Raw genomic sequence first — 17,015 nt, 5'->3', positions numbered from 1 at the left:
GAAACAAATCACAACGGTGGAATATCAGTTAAGGCTATTTTCACTTTTGTGGATCTTCAGTTGCTTCAGGTCATCTGGATGTATACATGCAGGTCACTGGGGATATGATGGCTTAGCTTGGGCTCAGAGGCCTGACAGATATAAAGGCAAAGTTCTTGAAGGCAAAGTGTCCACACCAACCCAGATCAACACATAGATAGGATGTCTCAAAGGTGTGCATGGTCAGTTAGAGGCAGCAACACTTCTTCAACTGGGTTCTGTCCTCTGGCCTTTTTCCCATGAGATGATCTCAGTGGACTGTCTTTGACTCAGGCACACCCCTACTAAGCACCCAGAAGGCAGGCCAGGCCCAGGGCAGTCTCTCCAGCGTGCCCCTCAGCCTGTGCAAGACCATCTAGGCTTCTCAATGTGGATCCACCTTTTGCCCTGTTTCATTAGATATTTTTTCACACTTGTACTTGTATATTTAATATTTCTCTCTCCTCTATATCCTTATCCTCAGTCTAAAATATACTTGAAACACTTCTATCCTAAACTGTCTGCCTCTCAATCCTGCTGTTTCCCTGGCTATTTCCTTAAATGTCCCCTTTCCTTCCCAGACAACTTCCTGAAAGAAAAGCTGGCACTTGCTGCTTTCAGCTCAGACTGGCCATTCTCTCACACCAGATTTCTAGTTTCTGTGCTCACCCCACCCCCAGTGCCACTGACGTTGCTCTACTAGGGTTGCTAAAAACTCCAGGTCATCAAATGCAAGAGTTACTTTTAAATCTTCTTCTGATTGGCTGTTCACCTGTGTTTTGGGGAACTAAAAGAAAGAATGCATGTCTACACAGAGTATTTACAGGGGAGCAAGATCATGTGAATTCTAATAATGGACGATTTCTCCAAGGATAAATCAGCTTTTGGGCATAGAATCAGGGATAAGAAGTTCAACCTCACCTATCCACTTGCCAGCTGGACACTAGGACTTGACCTAATTAAGGGAGTCGATGGTTTTTTGTTTTTGTTTTTGTTTTTGGTTTTTGGTTTTTTGTTTTGTTTTGTCTTTACAGGCAGATGTTATCATCCCCATTATACCAAGAAGGAAATTGAGGCTCAGAAAAAAACTTGTAGATTGCCCCAAGTTACACAGTGGGTTACAGTCAGAGCTCCCTCCATCACACAGTGATAATAGCTATGACTTAATAACTACCGTATATCAGGCATGTGCTGAGAGCTTTACAAGGCAGTACCTCATATAATCCTCTCCTAAAGTACAGACTAGTTTACACAACTTATACAACTCCACTTGAATGTCTAATGGACATCTCAAAGGTGACACATCCAGAAATGAAATCAGGATATTTTCCCTCAAACCTGCTCTACCTACAGCTTTTGCTATCTCAATTGATGGTGACTTCATCCTACTAATCGCTCAGTACAAAAAAAATATTGCAGTCCTCCATGACTCCTCTCTTTCACGCCTCTTATACAATTTCTCAGGAAACCCTATTGAAACTACCTTCAAAATATATCCATAATCTTCCCACTTCTCAGAACTTCTACTGCTACCAGCCTGATCCCAGCCACCATCATCTCTCACTTAGATTACCTAGTGGCCTCCCAGCAGGTCTCCCTGCTTTTCCCTCTCTCACCTCCCTCTCCTCACCTCTCCCCATCCTCCAGACTATTCTCAAAGCAGCAGGAGAAATCCAGCTAAGTTCTCCTTCTCGCTCATTGCAGCCTCGAGCTCCTGGGCTCAAACGATCCTTCCTCTGCGATCTCCCAAAGTGCTGAGATTACAGGCGTGAGCCACGCCCGGCCTTAAAATCCTTTTTAAAGGCTCTTTGACATCCATTATCTCATTTAAGTCTAAAACACGAATTTCGACCTTCACGCTGCTTTCTGGTTCCACCTGGCGGCAGCTGCACAAAGTGTTTCTCTTCGAACGCCCTCCCAAGTTTATCCGGAACTATTAAGCCCAGGACTTCCTCAGTGCTCCTCGGGCCAAAAGCAGAGAGCACAAATTCCGGAAGAAATTACCAACAGCGGGACCGTTTCAGTTCGCCGGCAAGTATCACCAGTAACCAATAAGCAAAAAGTTCTAGCTCACGTGGTGTATATTCAGCCTATCAAGCTCCTGATATTCATGAACGCTGTCATTTCCGCTCCTGCCTCCTTCTTTCTCGACAAGATGGCCACACCGGTGGTATCAGCAAGCGCTCCTCCGGCCACGCCAGCCCCAGCCCCGGTGGCGGCACCAGCATCGGCCTCAGCCTCAGTCCCAGCGCCAACGCCAGCACCGGCTGCGGCTCCGGTTCCCGCTGCGGCTCCAGCCGCATCTTCAGACCCTGCGGCAGCAGCGGCTACAACTGCCGCTCCTGGCCAGACCCCGGCGTCGGCGCAAGCTCCAGCGCAGACCCCAGCGCCCGCTCTGCCTGGTCCTGCTCTCCCAGGGCCCTTCCCCGGCGGCCGCGTGGTCAGGCTGCACCCAGTGATTTTGGCCTCCATTGTGGACAGCTACGAGAGACGCAATGAGGGTGCTGCCCGAGTTATCGGGACCCTGTTGGGTGAGTGGTCAGAGAAGTTTAACATTCTTTTCTTTCTCCCGCTTCTCATTTATCTCACTCCCTTGTCTCATTAATTCTTTAATTCCTGGCGTCCTACCATCCTTGCCTCCCATCCCCATGACCTCTTAATCTATATCTCCATCGTGTCTTCTGCTATGACTTATCTTCTCAAGCACTTGCACCTCTCCTCTCTTCTCCTGCCGGATTGCCGTCACTTTGAGCGACAAGATACACAAAGAGTAGTTGTGTCATTTACTGAATATTTTATGCCAGTGGTTTACATTTTTTAATGTTCCCGACAGCAGTTTACGGCAAGTATGATGAGCCCCATCTGCCAGAGATGAGTTCACACGCCGAGTGGGAAGTCCGGAACCCTTGACTCCCTATCCCAGTGACCACGTATTTCTCCCTTATCCACTGACTAAATGTCATTGTTTTCCAGGTATTGACAGAGTTTTCTAACCAGTTGGCAAAGGAGTGGGGACGTTTGTAAAAAGGCATTCCTCCCAACAAGTAAACCGGTTTGGCTGGAACCCACTTAGGGTTTTATAGTATTCTGCTGTCCTAAAGGTCTGAGCCTGATCATTCCCTGCCCCTCGGTGTCCTCTAATGTTAGTACCTAATGTGAGAAACTCTGTTCCCCCATTTTCCATTTGGACGAAAAACAGTTGTATTATCTGTTTATATTTCTGCCCTTAACCTTCAGGTCGAAAAATGACCCATTCTCTTCCTGTGTTCCAAATTTGGGGAGTAGATATTTTATGTTAAAGTAGTTTGTAAAATGGAAAAGCACTAAAGAGGGACTGTTGATAATAAATTCCTTTCTGGAGACTATACTGGTCCCGTGAAATTCATATCCATTCCATCTTAGTGCCAGATTTTAAATAGCTTTGTGAATCCACTTTATTTACAAGCATCCTTTCTCTTTCATACTCTTGAACATGTACTAGTTCTTACACCATAGAAGACAATTGTATATTGCAAAGCAGACAAGATTTGTAAGCAGACTTCACAAAACATTTGCCATGTCACTTGGAGCAAATTGCCTAAAATCTGTTCTGTCAGTAACTATTTTAGACTTAGTCTTTGTGAGAGCTGAATTAAAAACTTCTGACTATGCTAGCACACATTAGGTACAGCTGTTAGTTGCAGTTCACCACATCAGGACTGGACCACCCCAATGCTTACAGACACACATTCTCTCTCCTTTATCTTTGACAGTATAGCATTTTACAGAAACTTAAATTCATGTCTTCTGAACATTGCTTGTCTTTTCTCAGACCAAGCTTTTGCGTTTTCTTTGCCAGAATTGTTTTCCCTGCTGTCCTTCATTTGTTTAAGCTTTACCTATCTTCCAGGTTCCCAGCAACAACATTAAGTGCCAGTCCTCCATCCCATACCCGGACCCTCACTCCATTCTTAACCTTACACAGCATGATGGTGTTCTGTAACTGTGCCCTACTCTGAGCTTCTGTAATAAATTATTTTTACATCACTGACCTGGCACTCAGCAGATACATACTTTTTTGGCTGCACTTCCTAATTTTCCAAGCTTGCTAGAGCTATTTAAAGAAACAATTCGTTACCCATGATTTATGCTTTAGTGCCCCAAATATTCCAGTGATCCTATCAGACCAGGTATAATCTAATCTACATCCTCATATCCTCTTCCAGATTGGAATCGTGGTACAGTGCTATAGGTGTTATGGAGGCAGTACTTACAGAAAAATAAAGAATAGATTCTGCTTGCTATGAACTTATTTCCTTAGATATTCACAAAACATTTCATTTGTCTAAATGAAGTCATTGGTGCTTTTTTTGTACCATAAAACAGTTAGGAATTTAGAATTCAAAGTGTAATAAAGTGAACTCTCCTGTAACCTTAAAACCAAGGTAGAAATATACTCTTAAATGCAAATAATTAGAATGTAATATAATAAATGTTCTAATAGAAGGGTGTCATGGTGGCATGGAAATACAGAAGACTTAACTGTTTCAGAAGGTTGGGGAAAAGTTCACAAAGAAGATGACGTTTGAGCTGGGCATTAAAGCAACTACAAGAAGTATAAAAAAGTGGTAAATCCACTATCTGAAACATTCAGTATTACAGGAATGTAGCTGACAGGAGGTAGAGCAGGAAATGAAGCTAGCAGAGGGCAGAGCCCTAAGAAGTATTAAATAATTACAAGTGAAAGTGCTGTGAAGGGAATTACCTGGATCCCTGAGAAGACAAAATGGAACTCTAACCTCATTTGAAGCTCTCTGGGGAAGCTCCTGAGCATTTCGGCTAACACTGAATAGGAATTAAAAATCACTCTGTAGTGAGTGGGTTGAGAGATAGGAAATAGAGTTGATAGGACTTGGTGTGATCAGAAGTGAGGGATTAGAAGAAAATATCAAGGATGACTTCTATATCTCTGGTTAAGTGTAGAAGAAGAAAGGGAAGGTAGGGGTTGACTTCAGTCTGGGTTGTATTCGTTTTGAGATGCCCAGTGAGCATTCTGGTGGAGTTGTCAAGTAGAAAATGGAATATAAAGGTCTGGAGTGCAAAAGAGATGTGGGCAAGTATGTCAGGTTAGGAATTATGTCATTGGAATATAGAAGGTAATTGAACCCATGAAATTGGATGAGATCACCTAAAGCAGGGATTGGCAAACTTTCTGTAAAGATCCAGACAGTAAATATTTTAGGCTTTGTGTGCAGTCTCTATCACAACTACTTAATTCTGCCTTTATAGCAAGAAAGCAGCCATAAAAAAAGTTGGCATGTAAACTTTATTCACCAAAAACATTTCTACATCAGGGCCTGGCCTAGAAAAGGAACATTGAGTAAAAAGACAAGAGAACAAAGACAAAACCCTAAAAACCTAAAAAGTCAGGAAGAAGTAGCCAACAAGGAAGATTAGAAAGGTAGGAAGAAAACTGGAAGGAAAGTTAAGATGGGAAGTAAGTGGTCAAGTCTGTTCAATGCTGATGAGAGGTCAAATAAGATAAAGGATATATGCACATTCGGTTTAGGGACATAGTTTCATTGAAAGGAGCAGAAACTATAGTGAGTTGGAATTAGAGAAACACTGGTAGATAAAGACAACACTGTAATTTCTGGTGGAGAGGGAAACCCTTGAATAGGTTTCAACCCCTTGGGAGGTTCCAATAGATTAGAAGAGAACAGAAAACTCAATCTAATGGTCTTAGGTCAAGAAACAAATGTAGTGGTAATAAAAAATTTAAAAAATTTAAAAAAGAAAGAAATACAGCCTGGTCGCGGTGGCTCACGCCTGTAATCCCAGCACTTTGGGAGGCTGAGGCAGGCAGATCACTGAGGTCAGGTGGGCAGATCACTTGAGGTCAGGAGTTCAAGACCAGCCTGGCCAACATGGTGAAACCCCGTCTCTACTAAAAATACAAAAATTAGCTGGGTGTAGTGGCGCACACCTATAGTCCCAGCTACTTGGGAAGCTGAGGCAGGAGAATCACTTGAACCCGGGAGGCAGAGGTTGCAGTGAGCCGAGATTGCACCACTGCACTCCAGCCTGGGCGACAGCAAGAGTTCGTCTCAGGAAAAAAAAAATATATATATATATATATATACACACACACACACACACACACACACTCCCATTTTATTTATGTATATATAATGGGAATAAAGGTATCAGAACTAGAACAAAAGTTTGTGGTAAAAGACTGACATCTAAGGTTCGCAGATAGATTTCTGGATGATGATAAGGTTAAGACTGACCATGGGACCAGATGGCTAAAGGGAGATACAGATGAAGCTCCCGATGTCTCAGTGTCTGAAATGTGGCCGCTGTGTTAGCAGTCTATGTGGCCATTAAAATCTTCCAGGTACCTCTGCAGATTATATTACAGGGAGAAAGTCTAGAGGCTGAAAAACAAAGGCCATAGAGTGAAGGTCTGGAATAGGCTAGTAGTGGAGAGTAACAGGCAAAAGGAGACCTTGTAAAGGAAGAATATACCCTATTTGGTGATGATTAGAGGGATAAGCTGGTGATCACACCAGAGTTTCAGTTCCTGGAGAATTCTGGTCCCGTTGATGCACCGGACTAAACTTGGAGCTAATGAGTTCAGTTAGGTGTTCATTGACATTGAAGAGATCATCAAAAGCATTTCAAAAGTAGTTGGAGGTTGTTGGGAGCCCTAGGATTGTATAACACATGAACGATTCTCTCTTTCACAGGAACTGTCGACAAGCACTCAGTGGAGGTCACCAATTGCTTTTCAGTGCCACACAATGAGTCAGAAGATGAAGTGAGTAGGAATCCAAGCTGTCCCTCTGTAGTTTTTAGCTGTTCGTTTGCTAGGCTCCCCTCACGGCCCCTCCCACACTCACAACTAGAGCTCCTGTAGCCAAGGAGCTTCTTCTCATTTGTACGTACTTCCTGGGCCTCTTCTGTTTATTGGGGGTGGCCTCTTGTCCTTTTTAACCAATTTTTCTTTGGACTTCTGGCTTCTTAGCTTACTTTCCTGCCTTCCCTGTTAGGTGGCTGTTGACATGGAATTTGCTAAGAACATGTATGAACTGCATAAAAAAGTTTCTCCAAATGAGCTCATCCTGGGCTGGTAAGTTGGGGAGGTGGGGGTTGGGGCTAATGGAAAATCTCTCCGTGATTGCCAGTGTCTTTTGCTACTGGATTGGATCTTATCCTCTTCCTTTTGGAGACAAGAGTATTGCAAGTGTATTACTGACTGTGAGCAGTGGTTCAATGCCTGTAATCCCAGCTGGGAGGCTGAGGCAAGAGGATCACTTGAGCCCAGTAGTTCAAGATCAGCCTGAGCAAAATAATGAGACCCTGACTCTACAAATACATGTTTTAAAAACTTAGCCAGGCATGATGACACACACCTATAGTCCTAGCTACTTAGGAGGCTAAGGCTAGAGAATCACTTGAGGCCAGGAATTTGAAGCTGCAGTGAGCTATAATCATGCCATGCCACTGCACTCCAGACTGAGTGACAGAGTGAGACCCTGTCTCTAAAAAACAAAAAAGGAAAGTGTGTTACCTGTAGGAACTGTGAATTCAGTGGGTTTTGCTGGTGGTTCTGATCCTGTGGAGCCAGGGTATTTTGAATTACCTTGTAAGAGACTTGGAATTTTTCAGCAGCACTAAGTTGATTTTATTTGACATAGTTTTCAATGTATACATTGTTCTTGGCATTTGGTATCACTAGGTATCCCTACCATAGAGGTATTGGGTACCCTAAAGACACCCATGCCACTGTGTGTTTGATGTTGATGTCACATATAGACATGAGTCTGCAACTGTGTTCCATTTCACAGGTACGCTACAGGCCATGACATCACAGAGCACTCTGTGCTAATCCATGAGTACTACAGCCGAGAGGCCCCCAACCCCATCCACCTCACTGTGGACACAAGTCTCCAGAACGGCCGCATGAGCATCAAAGCCTATGTCAGGTGACCACAGTCTTGGGCTACAAGGGCATAAAACCATGCCTAGATGCCATCCCTCCCCCACCCCAAGCAAGGTTCATTCCTTCCATGTGTAACTTGCTGTGTTCCTCTCTCTCAACAGTTATTCAAACGGTTTCACTCTGAAACAGAATCTGTTCCTATAATTTCTACCGCTGATCCTAGTTGTACTCCAGTTTCTACTCATTGCCCTTTTAAGTATTTGAGCAAGCTATCAAGTCATCTTTTGTAGAACCTAATTATCCATAGTTCCTACAGCCAGTCATCACATGGTATTTGAGCAAGCTATCAAGTCGTCTTTTGTAGAACCTGACTCCATAGTTCCTACAGCCAGTCATCATGTGGTATTCTTGTCATGATCCTTCACCACATTCATTACTTTTCTAAATTACCCATTAGTTTGTCATCGTCTCTAGAACTCAGCGCAGTACTCAGGGTAGTACATATTAAAGGATGACTGTCCTTATTGTGAACACATTAATTAACCCAGGATTGAGTGCAGTTTTAATGACAGTGACATTACAGTGAACACGTTGAGCTTGCAGGTGGTTAAAATGCCAGTTAAGGGGGATGTTGGGAAAGGCCCTGGTGGCGTGCTGAGGAAGCAGCTGTGGGAGTTGGAAGCAGCTGTGGGAGTTGGAAACTCAGAGGGAAGGCAGCTGTTAGTGCATCTGTTAGGCTGTTGATTTTGTGCTGGTTCTGTGTCTGACACTGACAAAGCCAGTTAACTCTTACACAGTAAGACAAAGATGGTGGATGCCAAGTCTTTATGAGCCAGTTGGCATACCACTAAGCACTAGCCATTGCCTGACTTCTTAGCCTTCCCAAGTATTTCAGACTCCTCAAGATCCAGTGTGTGTGTGTGTGTGTATATATATATATATATATATATATATGATCTATATATGATCCAGCTGGGTGGGTGGATAGATAGATAGATAGATAGATAGATAGATAGATAGATAGATAGATAGATAGATAGAAAAGATAGATAGAGAGTTGACATAGTAAAGTATAGATCCAGGTATATAATTGACATAGTAAAAACAATACCTTTAGTGAGATTACTTATAGCACCCAATCTGATTTGGTGAGCAGGAGTTGGTTTCCTTTTTCAATGCTGATGAAGGGCTTGGTCCCAGAAAAGACTTGTCTGTCTCTTTTCCATGGTGGGCAGCTATATAGACAGCCAACTCCATGGGTAATTGAGTCCTGTCCTCTCATCACTGACACTGCACCGTGTGTGAAGTAATCCTCTAAAGGGACCAGGCCAAGTGCAAAGGTTGAATCCCCTCTTACAGATCAAAGGTTTGGTATGTGGGACAAGCTAAGGGGAGAAAGTAACTTTTGCTCCCATGAGACCTCGGGTTCATTTGGTCCCACCCTTCCTATCTTAGAACCTTGGGAGCCATATTCCTGCTGTATCTGCATTCTCAGCCCAGAATAGACATGGAAACCCTCTCCCAAGGCCATCTGTTTACCTTGGCTTCTCCTTCCTCAGTACTTTAATGGGTGTCCCTGGGAGGACCATGGGAGTGATGTTCACACCTCTGACAGTGAAATACGCATACTATGACACTGAACGCATTGGAGGTGAGTAACCTTTCCATACTCTCTTGAGAGGTCATAGGTGTTTTCAGGGAAGGGGGCTGCTGTTCTGCAACAAGGATGGAGGCCTTGGGTGGTTTAAAAAGGGACTATTGATCTAAGGTTTGTGAAGACTAGAAGTTACAGTCATCTCTTGTATAAATGGGATTTAAGGAATTATTTGAGAAACTGTTAAAGGTGGGAAATTATCAGCACCAGAGGCCACATGACCATTCACATGAGATCAAAACCGGTGATGAGCATACCAGGTAAAAGGAGTTGAGCTCTGTTAGGAGGAAGAAAAGCTGATAAGGGCACAGCAGGGAGTGTGATTGAGCAGACTGTCTAAGGGGAGGTGGGAAACAGAGTTAGCAGGACTTTAAGGCCATCTCTTTCCTGGTGGATGGGATGACTGAATTCTCTCTCTTAACTGCCCACCACTGCCCCTGCCACCCAACTTCCACAGTTGACCTGATCATGAAGACCTGCTTTAGCCCCAACAGAGTGATTGGACTCTCAAGTGACTTGCAGCAAGTAGGAGGGGCATCAGCTCGCATCCAGGATGCCCTGAGCACAGTATTGCAATATGCAGAGGATGTACTGGTGAGAGGGGAAAGAAAAAACAAAGGGGGAGGACATAGTTCTCCATCCTGGGATTACTGAGGCAGGTGCTGATGAAATGGTAGGGCCCAGTGGTTATAATTAACTGCCTCATTGAGTCTTTGTTTTGGTGCTCAGTCTGGAAAGGTGTCAGCTGACAATACTGTGGGCCGCTTCCTGATGAGCCTGGTTAACCAAGTACCCAAAATAGTTCCCGATGACTTCGAGACCATGCTCAACAGCAACATCAATGTGAGTGCCCTTCCTGAGCCCCTGCTTGCCTGGTTTCTTCCCCTACCTCAGCACATACACTCAAATGTGAAGAGTTGGCCGGGCGCAGTGGCTCACGCCTGTAATCCCAGCACTTTGGGAGGCCGAGGCAGGCGGATCACGAGGTCAGGAAATCGAGACCATCCTGGCTAACACGGTGAAACCCCGTCTCTACTAAAAACTTCAAAAAATTAGCCGGGCGCGGTGGTGGGTGCCTGTAGTCCCAGTTACTCGGGAGGCTGAGGCAGGAGAATGCCGTGAACCCAGGAGGCGGAGCTTGCAGTGAGCCGAGATTGCGCCACCGCACTCCAGCCCCAGGAGAGAGCGAGACTCCGTCTCAAAAAAAAAAAAATGTGAAGAGTTGGGTGAGGTGGCCTGGAGTAGGATAGAGACAGGGCTTCACCTATAGCCCCATGGAAGTCCAGGTTGGGAGGAAGGAAGAGGTGTGGTATGCATGTTTGGAGACTTCTTCCTTCTCCCGTGATTACATTGTCTCATTTACTGCTGATACTACTGTGACTTACTGTCTAAATTTGTGATAGAAAGAAACACTAAAATTCAGAGGTTAAGGAAAATGCAATTAGTTGTTTTCCCCATCTGAGTTCACGGACCCCCTATATTCCATCCATGGGTTTCAGCTAAGGCACCCCTAGACTGTAAGTGTCTCAGTAGAGATAAGAAAGTCTTCTCAAGCATTTCTTTTCTGTCGTCTACCTTTTTGACTTTTATTCGGTCTCTCCCAGCTGTCATTTATCCACAACTGTCCTCATACCTAGTGCCCACCATAGAGCCGGCCAGTGCCAGCCTTTTTGCTCCCTTTCCACCCAATCCCCCATTCATTGTGTATTCTTTGTCTTCCAGGACCTGCTGATGGTGACCTACCTGGCCAACCTCACACAGTCACAGATTGCCCTCAATGAAAAACTTGTAAACCTGTGAATGGACCCCAAGCAGTACGCCTGCTGGTATAGGTCTTAAACCCAGGACTCAGAAGTGAAGGAGAAATGGGTTTTTTGTGGTCTTGAGTCACACTGAGACAGTCAACTGTGTGTGACTCTAATAAACATAGCCTACCTTTTGTAAATTAATTTCATCTTATGTGAGTTTATTGCCGGGTGGAAGGGAGGAAAATGTTTTAGATCACACAGAAACCAGGAAGTGAATATTGTAGGTAAAAAAGTTGGTTATGTGTTTGGCAGGTTACTGTTTTACCAAACTGTTCTTTTGGTTTTCAGTATGGAAAGGTGTCCATTGGCAAAACTGTACCTTTTCTTGAGGATTCGTGTGATTTCTATAGGAAATGAAAATAAGAATCCATGGAGAAAAAATAGCTGAGAAAATTGGATGCTTAATCTAAACTAAAAGAGTAGAGTGTGTAGTCACTATCTTAAAATACATTAATAGTAAGATGGAGCTGTTTGCCACTTTAGTGCGGGGAGGGACAATTAAGATCTGTGGGTTAAAGATTAAAGAGGTTTCCCCAAAACTTCAGAAAATTCTTAGGTGCTATCTGTAACTTGAGGGTACAGCCTTCAGTTATATTGAGGTCTGCCAGTGGCTCAATTTGAGCAAAGACTAGATGGCATTTCCCAGAGGCCTTGTAGGCTAGAGTACTTGCCTGTGTAACTTCAGACATCCGTTTCCTCTGGTATCCTGGAGTTCCACCTCACCACTGTGTGTCTTAGAAAGAAACAAGTCATTATTCCAGAACTCAGGAAATTACATATTGGAGTGAAAAGGTGGATGAAGGCGATGGGGAATCAAAAAGGCCTGGATCCTAGTTCTGAGGTATGTGTAGCCTTAGGAAAGATAAATTATTATAAGAGTCATAAGATATGGATCATAAACATACATAGTCCATTAGGGTATTATGAGGATTCCATGAATTAATAAATGTCAGGTTAATCACCACTTGTAGAGAATAGCGCCTGGTATGTAGTAAGCACAGATAAGTGGTAGATGCTATGATACCTAAAGCTGAATAGTTTGAAAGTAATAAGCAATATGAACCCCAGCCTGGAATTCGGTTCTGAGATATGTACCTTAGGAAATACAAGTTATGGGAGTCATAAAGTGTGGATAGTAATGATAGATACTTTCTTACAGGTAGGAAAGTGTAAACAGATCTTATTGGCAAAATGGTAATGACAGGCCAAACTGTGAGGTTAAAAGTAGAGAGCATGGTGGGAAGAAGGTTAATCGAGTCAAAACGTTTCAGTTTTCTTACATTTTTGGGAGTAGCCAGTTAATATCAACTTAGTCTTTTTAAGTATGCATGATAAAATTCCAAGGTTAATTGCTAGAAGTATATATAATCCCCAAATGAATAGTGATGAGAAATGGTGGGATAATAGGCAAGAAACAAAATTTTAAATTTGAGAAATAAGCATAGAAAAGGTAGATAAAACAAGATGGCAAAACAAGTCCAAATACATCAGTAATTATAATAAATATATAAGTATTAAACTAGCCCGAGGAAAAATTGAATATTAAAGCAAACCCCAATTGTATGCTGTTTACAGGAGACACATCTAAAACAAGGACATATAAGTTGTCCTGCAGCTGTAACAACATAGGTGAATGTTAATAGTGTTGAATGAAAAAAGCTGGTCTCAGAAGACATACATTATGATACTCCAAAAGTTCAAAAACAAGTGAAACTTGTTTAGACATGCAGTTGGCTGTCTGTATATGTGGGTTCCACATCTATGGACTCAACTAGCTACAGGTTGAAAATACTGAGGGGGGAAATTGTGTCTGGACTAAACCTGTACAGACATTTTTCCTTGTCATTTTTCCCTAAACAATTCAAGTATTAGATAGTGTTTATACTGTATTGGGTATCTAGATGTATTAGGTAATCTAGAGATGACTTAAAAGTATATGAGAAGGTATGCACAGGTTATATCCAAATACTACATATTAGGGACTTGAGCATCAGAGGATTTCTATATCCAAGGGAGGTTCTGGAACCAATCCTCCACAAATACTAAGAGTTGACTGCATATATATATATATATGTATGTACAGTCTATTCTCATTATCTATAGTAGTTATGTTTTATAAAGTCACCATGAACACTGAATTAGAGAGTACTGAACCATTATTCCCGAGGGAAATGCAGGACTGGGTTCCTATGATCCTCTGGTCACATTTTCATCAACCAATCAGTACATAAACTTGTTACATGTGTTTCTGTTTGAAGATACCTTAGTATATATATATGGTTGACCCATTAACATTGAACTCAGCCCACCACACTAACTTATTCCTGAGTGAAGCTTACCTCAGTTTCTCCAGGCGGCACATCACAGTCTTCTTGCACTTAAGAACACTTGGCACTGTGCTTGGGGACCACTTGAAGCCGCAAAATCCACAGAAATGCAAAAGATATGGCACTAAATAGACTGAAAAGGATACTTGTTTATGAGAGCTGAAACAAGAAGATGTTCCACCTCATCTGGGAACATGGACAGTAGGCAATTCAAATTTTTTCACGTGCTCCATGTCCACAAATGGCTACAAAAGCCCAGCAAGTACTGATACTGGAGTTAGAAATAAATTTTAGCAAGAGGTAAATTCACAAATATGGAATCTGCAAGAAATGAGAATTGACTAATGTGTGTGTATATTATATATATGATAAAACCAAAAAGCAAAAGAATGATAAACTAAAAATTCTCAATAATGTTTACTTTGGTGGTGAGAAGAGGCTGGCAAGTAAAATAAGTCAATATTGTTACTGGCAATGATCTAGTTTGAGTTTGGGCAGTGGTATTTCATCATGGGTATTTATTATATTATAAATAGCCCAACCTGAACTAATGACCGTAGTGTGGTGTTATTACTTAGCTGTATTCTACACTTAATAGCCGTTGTATTTAAACAAGAGAAAATAGAGATATTGAAGATAAAGGAGAGCCAGGCAAAGTGGCTCACGCCTGTAATCTCAGCGCTTTGGGAAGCTGAGACGGGTGAATCAAGACCAGGAGATCACAACCAGCCTGGCCAACATGGTGAAACCCCGTCTCTACTAAAAAAACAAAAAATACAAAAGTTAGCCAGGCATGGTGGCACGCACCTGTAGTCCCAGCTACTTGGGAGGCTGAGGCAGGAGAATCTTGAACCCAGGAGGTAGAGGTTGCAGGGAGCTGAGACTGCACCACTGCACTCCAGCCTGGGTGACAGAGTGAGACCCTTTCTCAAGAAAAAAGAAAAATTAAAGTGGAAAGGAGGAAGGTTTTTTAAAAATTAGTACTACCAAATTGATATGGTTGAAGAAAACTTGAAAATGCTAATGAGAAACATGAGATGTAATCACTTGAAGGCATATCGTGTTCTTGAATAAGAAGACTCAACATTATTTTAAAAGGTGTTAATTTTCCCTGTCAAATTACATATTTGTCATAATTACAATAAAATACAAAGAGCTATTTTGGAACTGGGCAAGCTGTTTCTAAATGTATATGGAAAAATAAAAATGTTTCCAAAAAGTCCCTGCAGAGAGAAACTAGCCCTTCCAGAAATAAAGTATATTATAGAACTGTGTAATTAAAGCAGTATGGTACTGGTTCATAAAAGAACATAAAAGCAAATAGTTCAATAGACTCAAAATGCAAGTGTTGGTGAGGATATGGAGAAAACGGAACCCTTATACACTCGGTGTGAATGTAAATTAGTACAGACATTGTGGAAAACAGTATGGAGTTTCCTCAATAAAAATACATATGATCCAGCAATCCCATTACTGGGTATACATCCAAAGGAAATGCAATCAGTATGTTGAAGAGATACACGTTCACTGAAGCATTATTCACAATAGCCAAGACATCAACCTAAGTGTCCATCAACAGAAGATAGATAGGGCTGAGTGTGGTGGCCCACGCCTGTAATCCCAGCACTTTGGGAGGCCAAGGCAGGTGGATCACTTGAGGTCAGAAGTTCTTGACCAGCCTAGCCAACATGATGAAACCCCTCTCTACAAAAAATACAAAAATTAGCCGGGCATCTTGGCGGGCGCCTGTAATCCCACCTACTCGGGGGCTGAAGTGAGAATGGCTTGAACCCAGGAAGTGGAGATTGCAGTGAGCCGAGATTCCGCCACTGCACTCCAGCCTGAGCGACAGAGTAAGACTTCATCTCAAAAAAAAAAGATAAAATATGGTACATCTGCACAATGGAATGTTATTAACCTTAAAAGAAGGAAATAACTGATTTACGACAACATGGATGGACCTGGAGGATGTTATGCTAGTGAAATAAGCCATGATCCCACTTGGATATGGAATCACAGAATCGAACTCGCAAGTAGAGTGTAGAAAGGTGGTTTCATGGGCTGGAGGGAGGGGATAAATGGGGAGATGTTGGTTAAAGGGTACAAAGTTTCAGTTAAACAGGACGAGTGAGTTCTGGAGACCTATTGTGCAGCAGCGTGGCTAGTTATATACTTGAAAATTGGTAGGAGTAGATCTTGAAATGTTCTCACCAGGAGAAATAAGTATGTGAGGTGATGGATGTAACCAGCTTGATTGTGGTAATCAATTTCACAATATACGTGTATCAAAACATCACATATGAAATATATACAGTTTTTGTCAATTTAAAGATGGATATCAGAATTCTAGAATATGATAAAATTGTGTTTTCAAGCAAATAAAGATGGATTACTTAAGAGCGAACGAGTGGTAGTTTGGAAACAATGTTGGATTCCTACTTCATTACCTGCACCAAAATAAGTTGCTCATGGAATAAAAACTTGTCTGAAAAAAAAAAAAAAAAAACCATAAATATGAGGAAAAAAACACAGCAATGAGTTTTTAATGATTTATGAGTGAGGAAGAACTTTCTAAGAACTGAGAATCCAGGAGTTATTTTAAAAGACTGACAAATTTAGCTACATTTAAAAAATCTGAGTGGCAAAATACACACACAAATAGTCAATACAAATATAAAACTGGGAAAATAATTGCAGTTCGTATCAAACAAAGCGCTAATATTCTTGTCCCAGAATTCCTAGTTTTTTGAAGGCCAATTTGATACATAAGTGTGTAAAGGATATAACCAGACAGCTCACACACAGACACACAAACGTGAAAAGATGCTTGATCTCACTGGTAAAGCGTAAATTAAAACTATGATGTCATTTTTAAAAATCAGATTCGCAAATTTTAAAAGTTGCTAATGCTGGAATGGCCAGAGTAAGAGGAAACGTGATACAGGCGCACATTGCTGGTAGACGTATAAGTTAGTACAGCCCTCTCTATGGAGGCATTTTGAATTCGTATTTGTCAAAATTACAAATATGCATACCCTTAACCCAGGAATTCCATTCCTCATTGTATATCCTACAAATAAACTGGTCTCGTTATGGCACAATGTAATGAGTACATACATAAGTACTGAAATATTGGGTTATCATAGCATAAAGATGGTAATCAACCCAAATGACTATTACCAGAAAACAAAGCGTGATGTATCCACAAAACACAATACTATGCAGTTGTTAAGCAGAATGAGACAGTCCTCTACATATCAATATGGATAAAGAGTAAGTGA

General features: G+C 42.0%; 1 protein-coding gene across 2 annotated transcripts; it reads left to right on the top strand.

Annotated features, from left to right (window-relative positions):
* The first annotated feature begins 1,633 nt into the window (after nucleotides 1-1,633).
* EIF3F (eukaryotic translation initiation factor 3 subunit F) lies at nucleotides 1,634-11,548 on the top strand. 2 transcript variants are annotated; one of them, XM_025355636.1, is made up of 9 exons: nucleotides 1,634-2,236; nucleotides 2,399-2,549; nucleotides 6,750-6,820; nucleotides 7,053-7,132; nucleotides 7,851-7,988; nucleotides 9,505-9,596; nucleotides 10,057-10,193; nucleotides 10,329-10,442; nucleotides 11,322-11,548. In XM_025355636.1, exons 1-9 carry the CDS (start codon nucleotides 2,129-2,131, stop codon nucleotides 11,397-11,399), a joined length of 969 nt encoding a protein of 322 aa, XP_025211421.1. In that variant the 5' UTR covers nucleotides 1,634-2,128; the 3' UTR covers nucleotides 11,400-11,548. The 2 variants fall into 2 exon arrangements, with proteins under 2 accessions (XP_025211421.1, XP_025211420.1); XM_025355635.1 differs by having other exon boundaries at nucleotides 1,634-2,549.
* Nucleotides 11,549-17,015: the final 5,467 nt, after the last annotated feature.

This window comes from Theropithecus gelada, chromosome 14, assembly GCF_003255815.1.
Source record: "Theropithecus gelada isolate Dixy chromosome 14, Tgel_1.0, whole genome shotgun sequence".
Classification (NCBI taxonomy): Eukaryota; Metazoa; Chordata; class Mammalia; order Primates; family Cercopithecidae; genus Theropithecus; species Theropithecus gelada.
Note: the sequence above shows the minus strand (reverse complement) of the source record. Positions and strands in the feature narration are given on the sequence as shown.

Coding starts and splice junctions, on each gene's coding strand:
- EIF3F (XM_025355635.1), top strand. CDS start 2,129: ATGAACGCTGTCATTTCCGCTCCTGCCTCCTTCTTTCTCGACAAGATG. Junction 7,989..9,504: donor AGCATCAAAGCCTATGTCAG/GTGACCACAGTC, acceptor CTCCTTCCTCAG/TACTTTAATGGGTGTCCCTG. Junction 9,597..10,056: donor TGACACTGAACGCATTGGAG/GTGAGTAACCTT, acceptor CAACTTCCACAG/TTGACCTGATCATGAAGACC.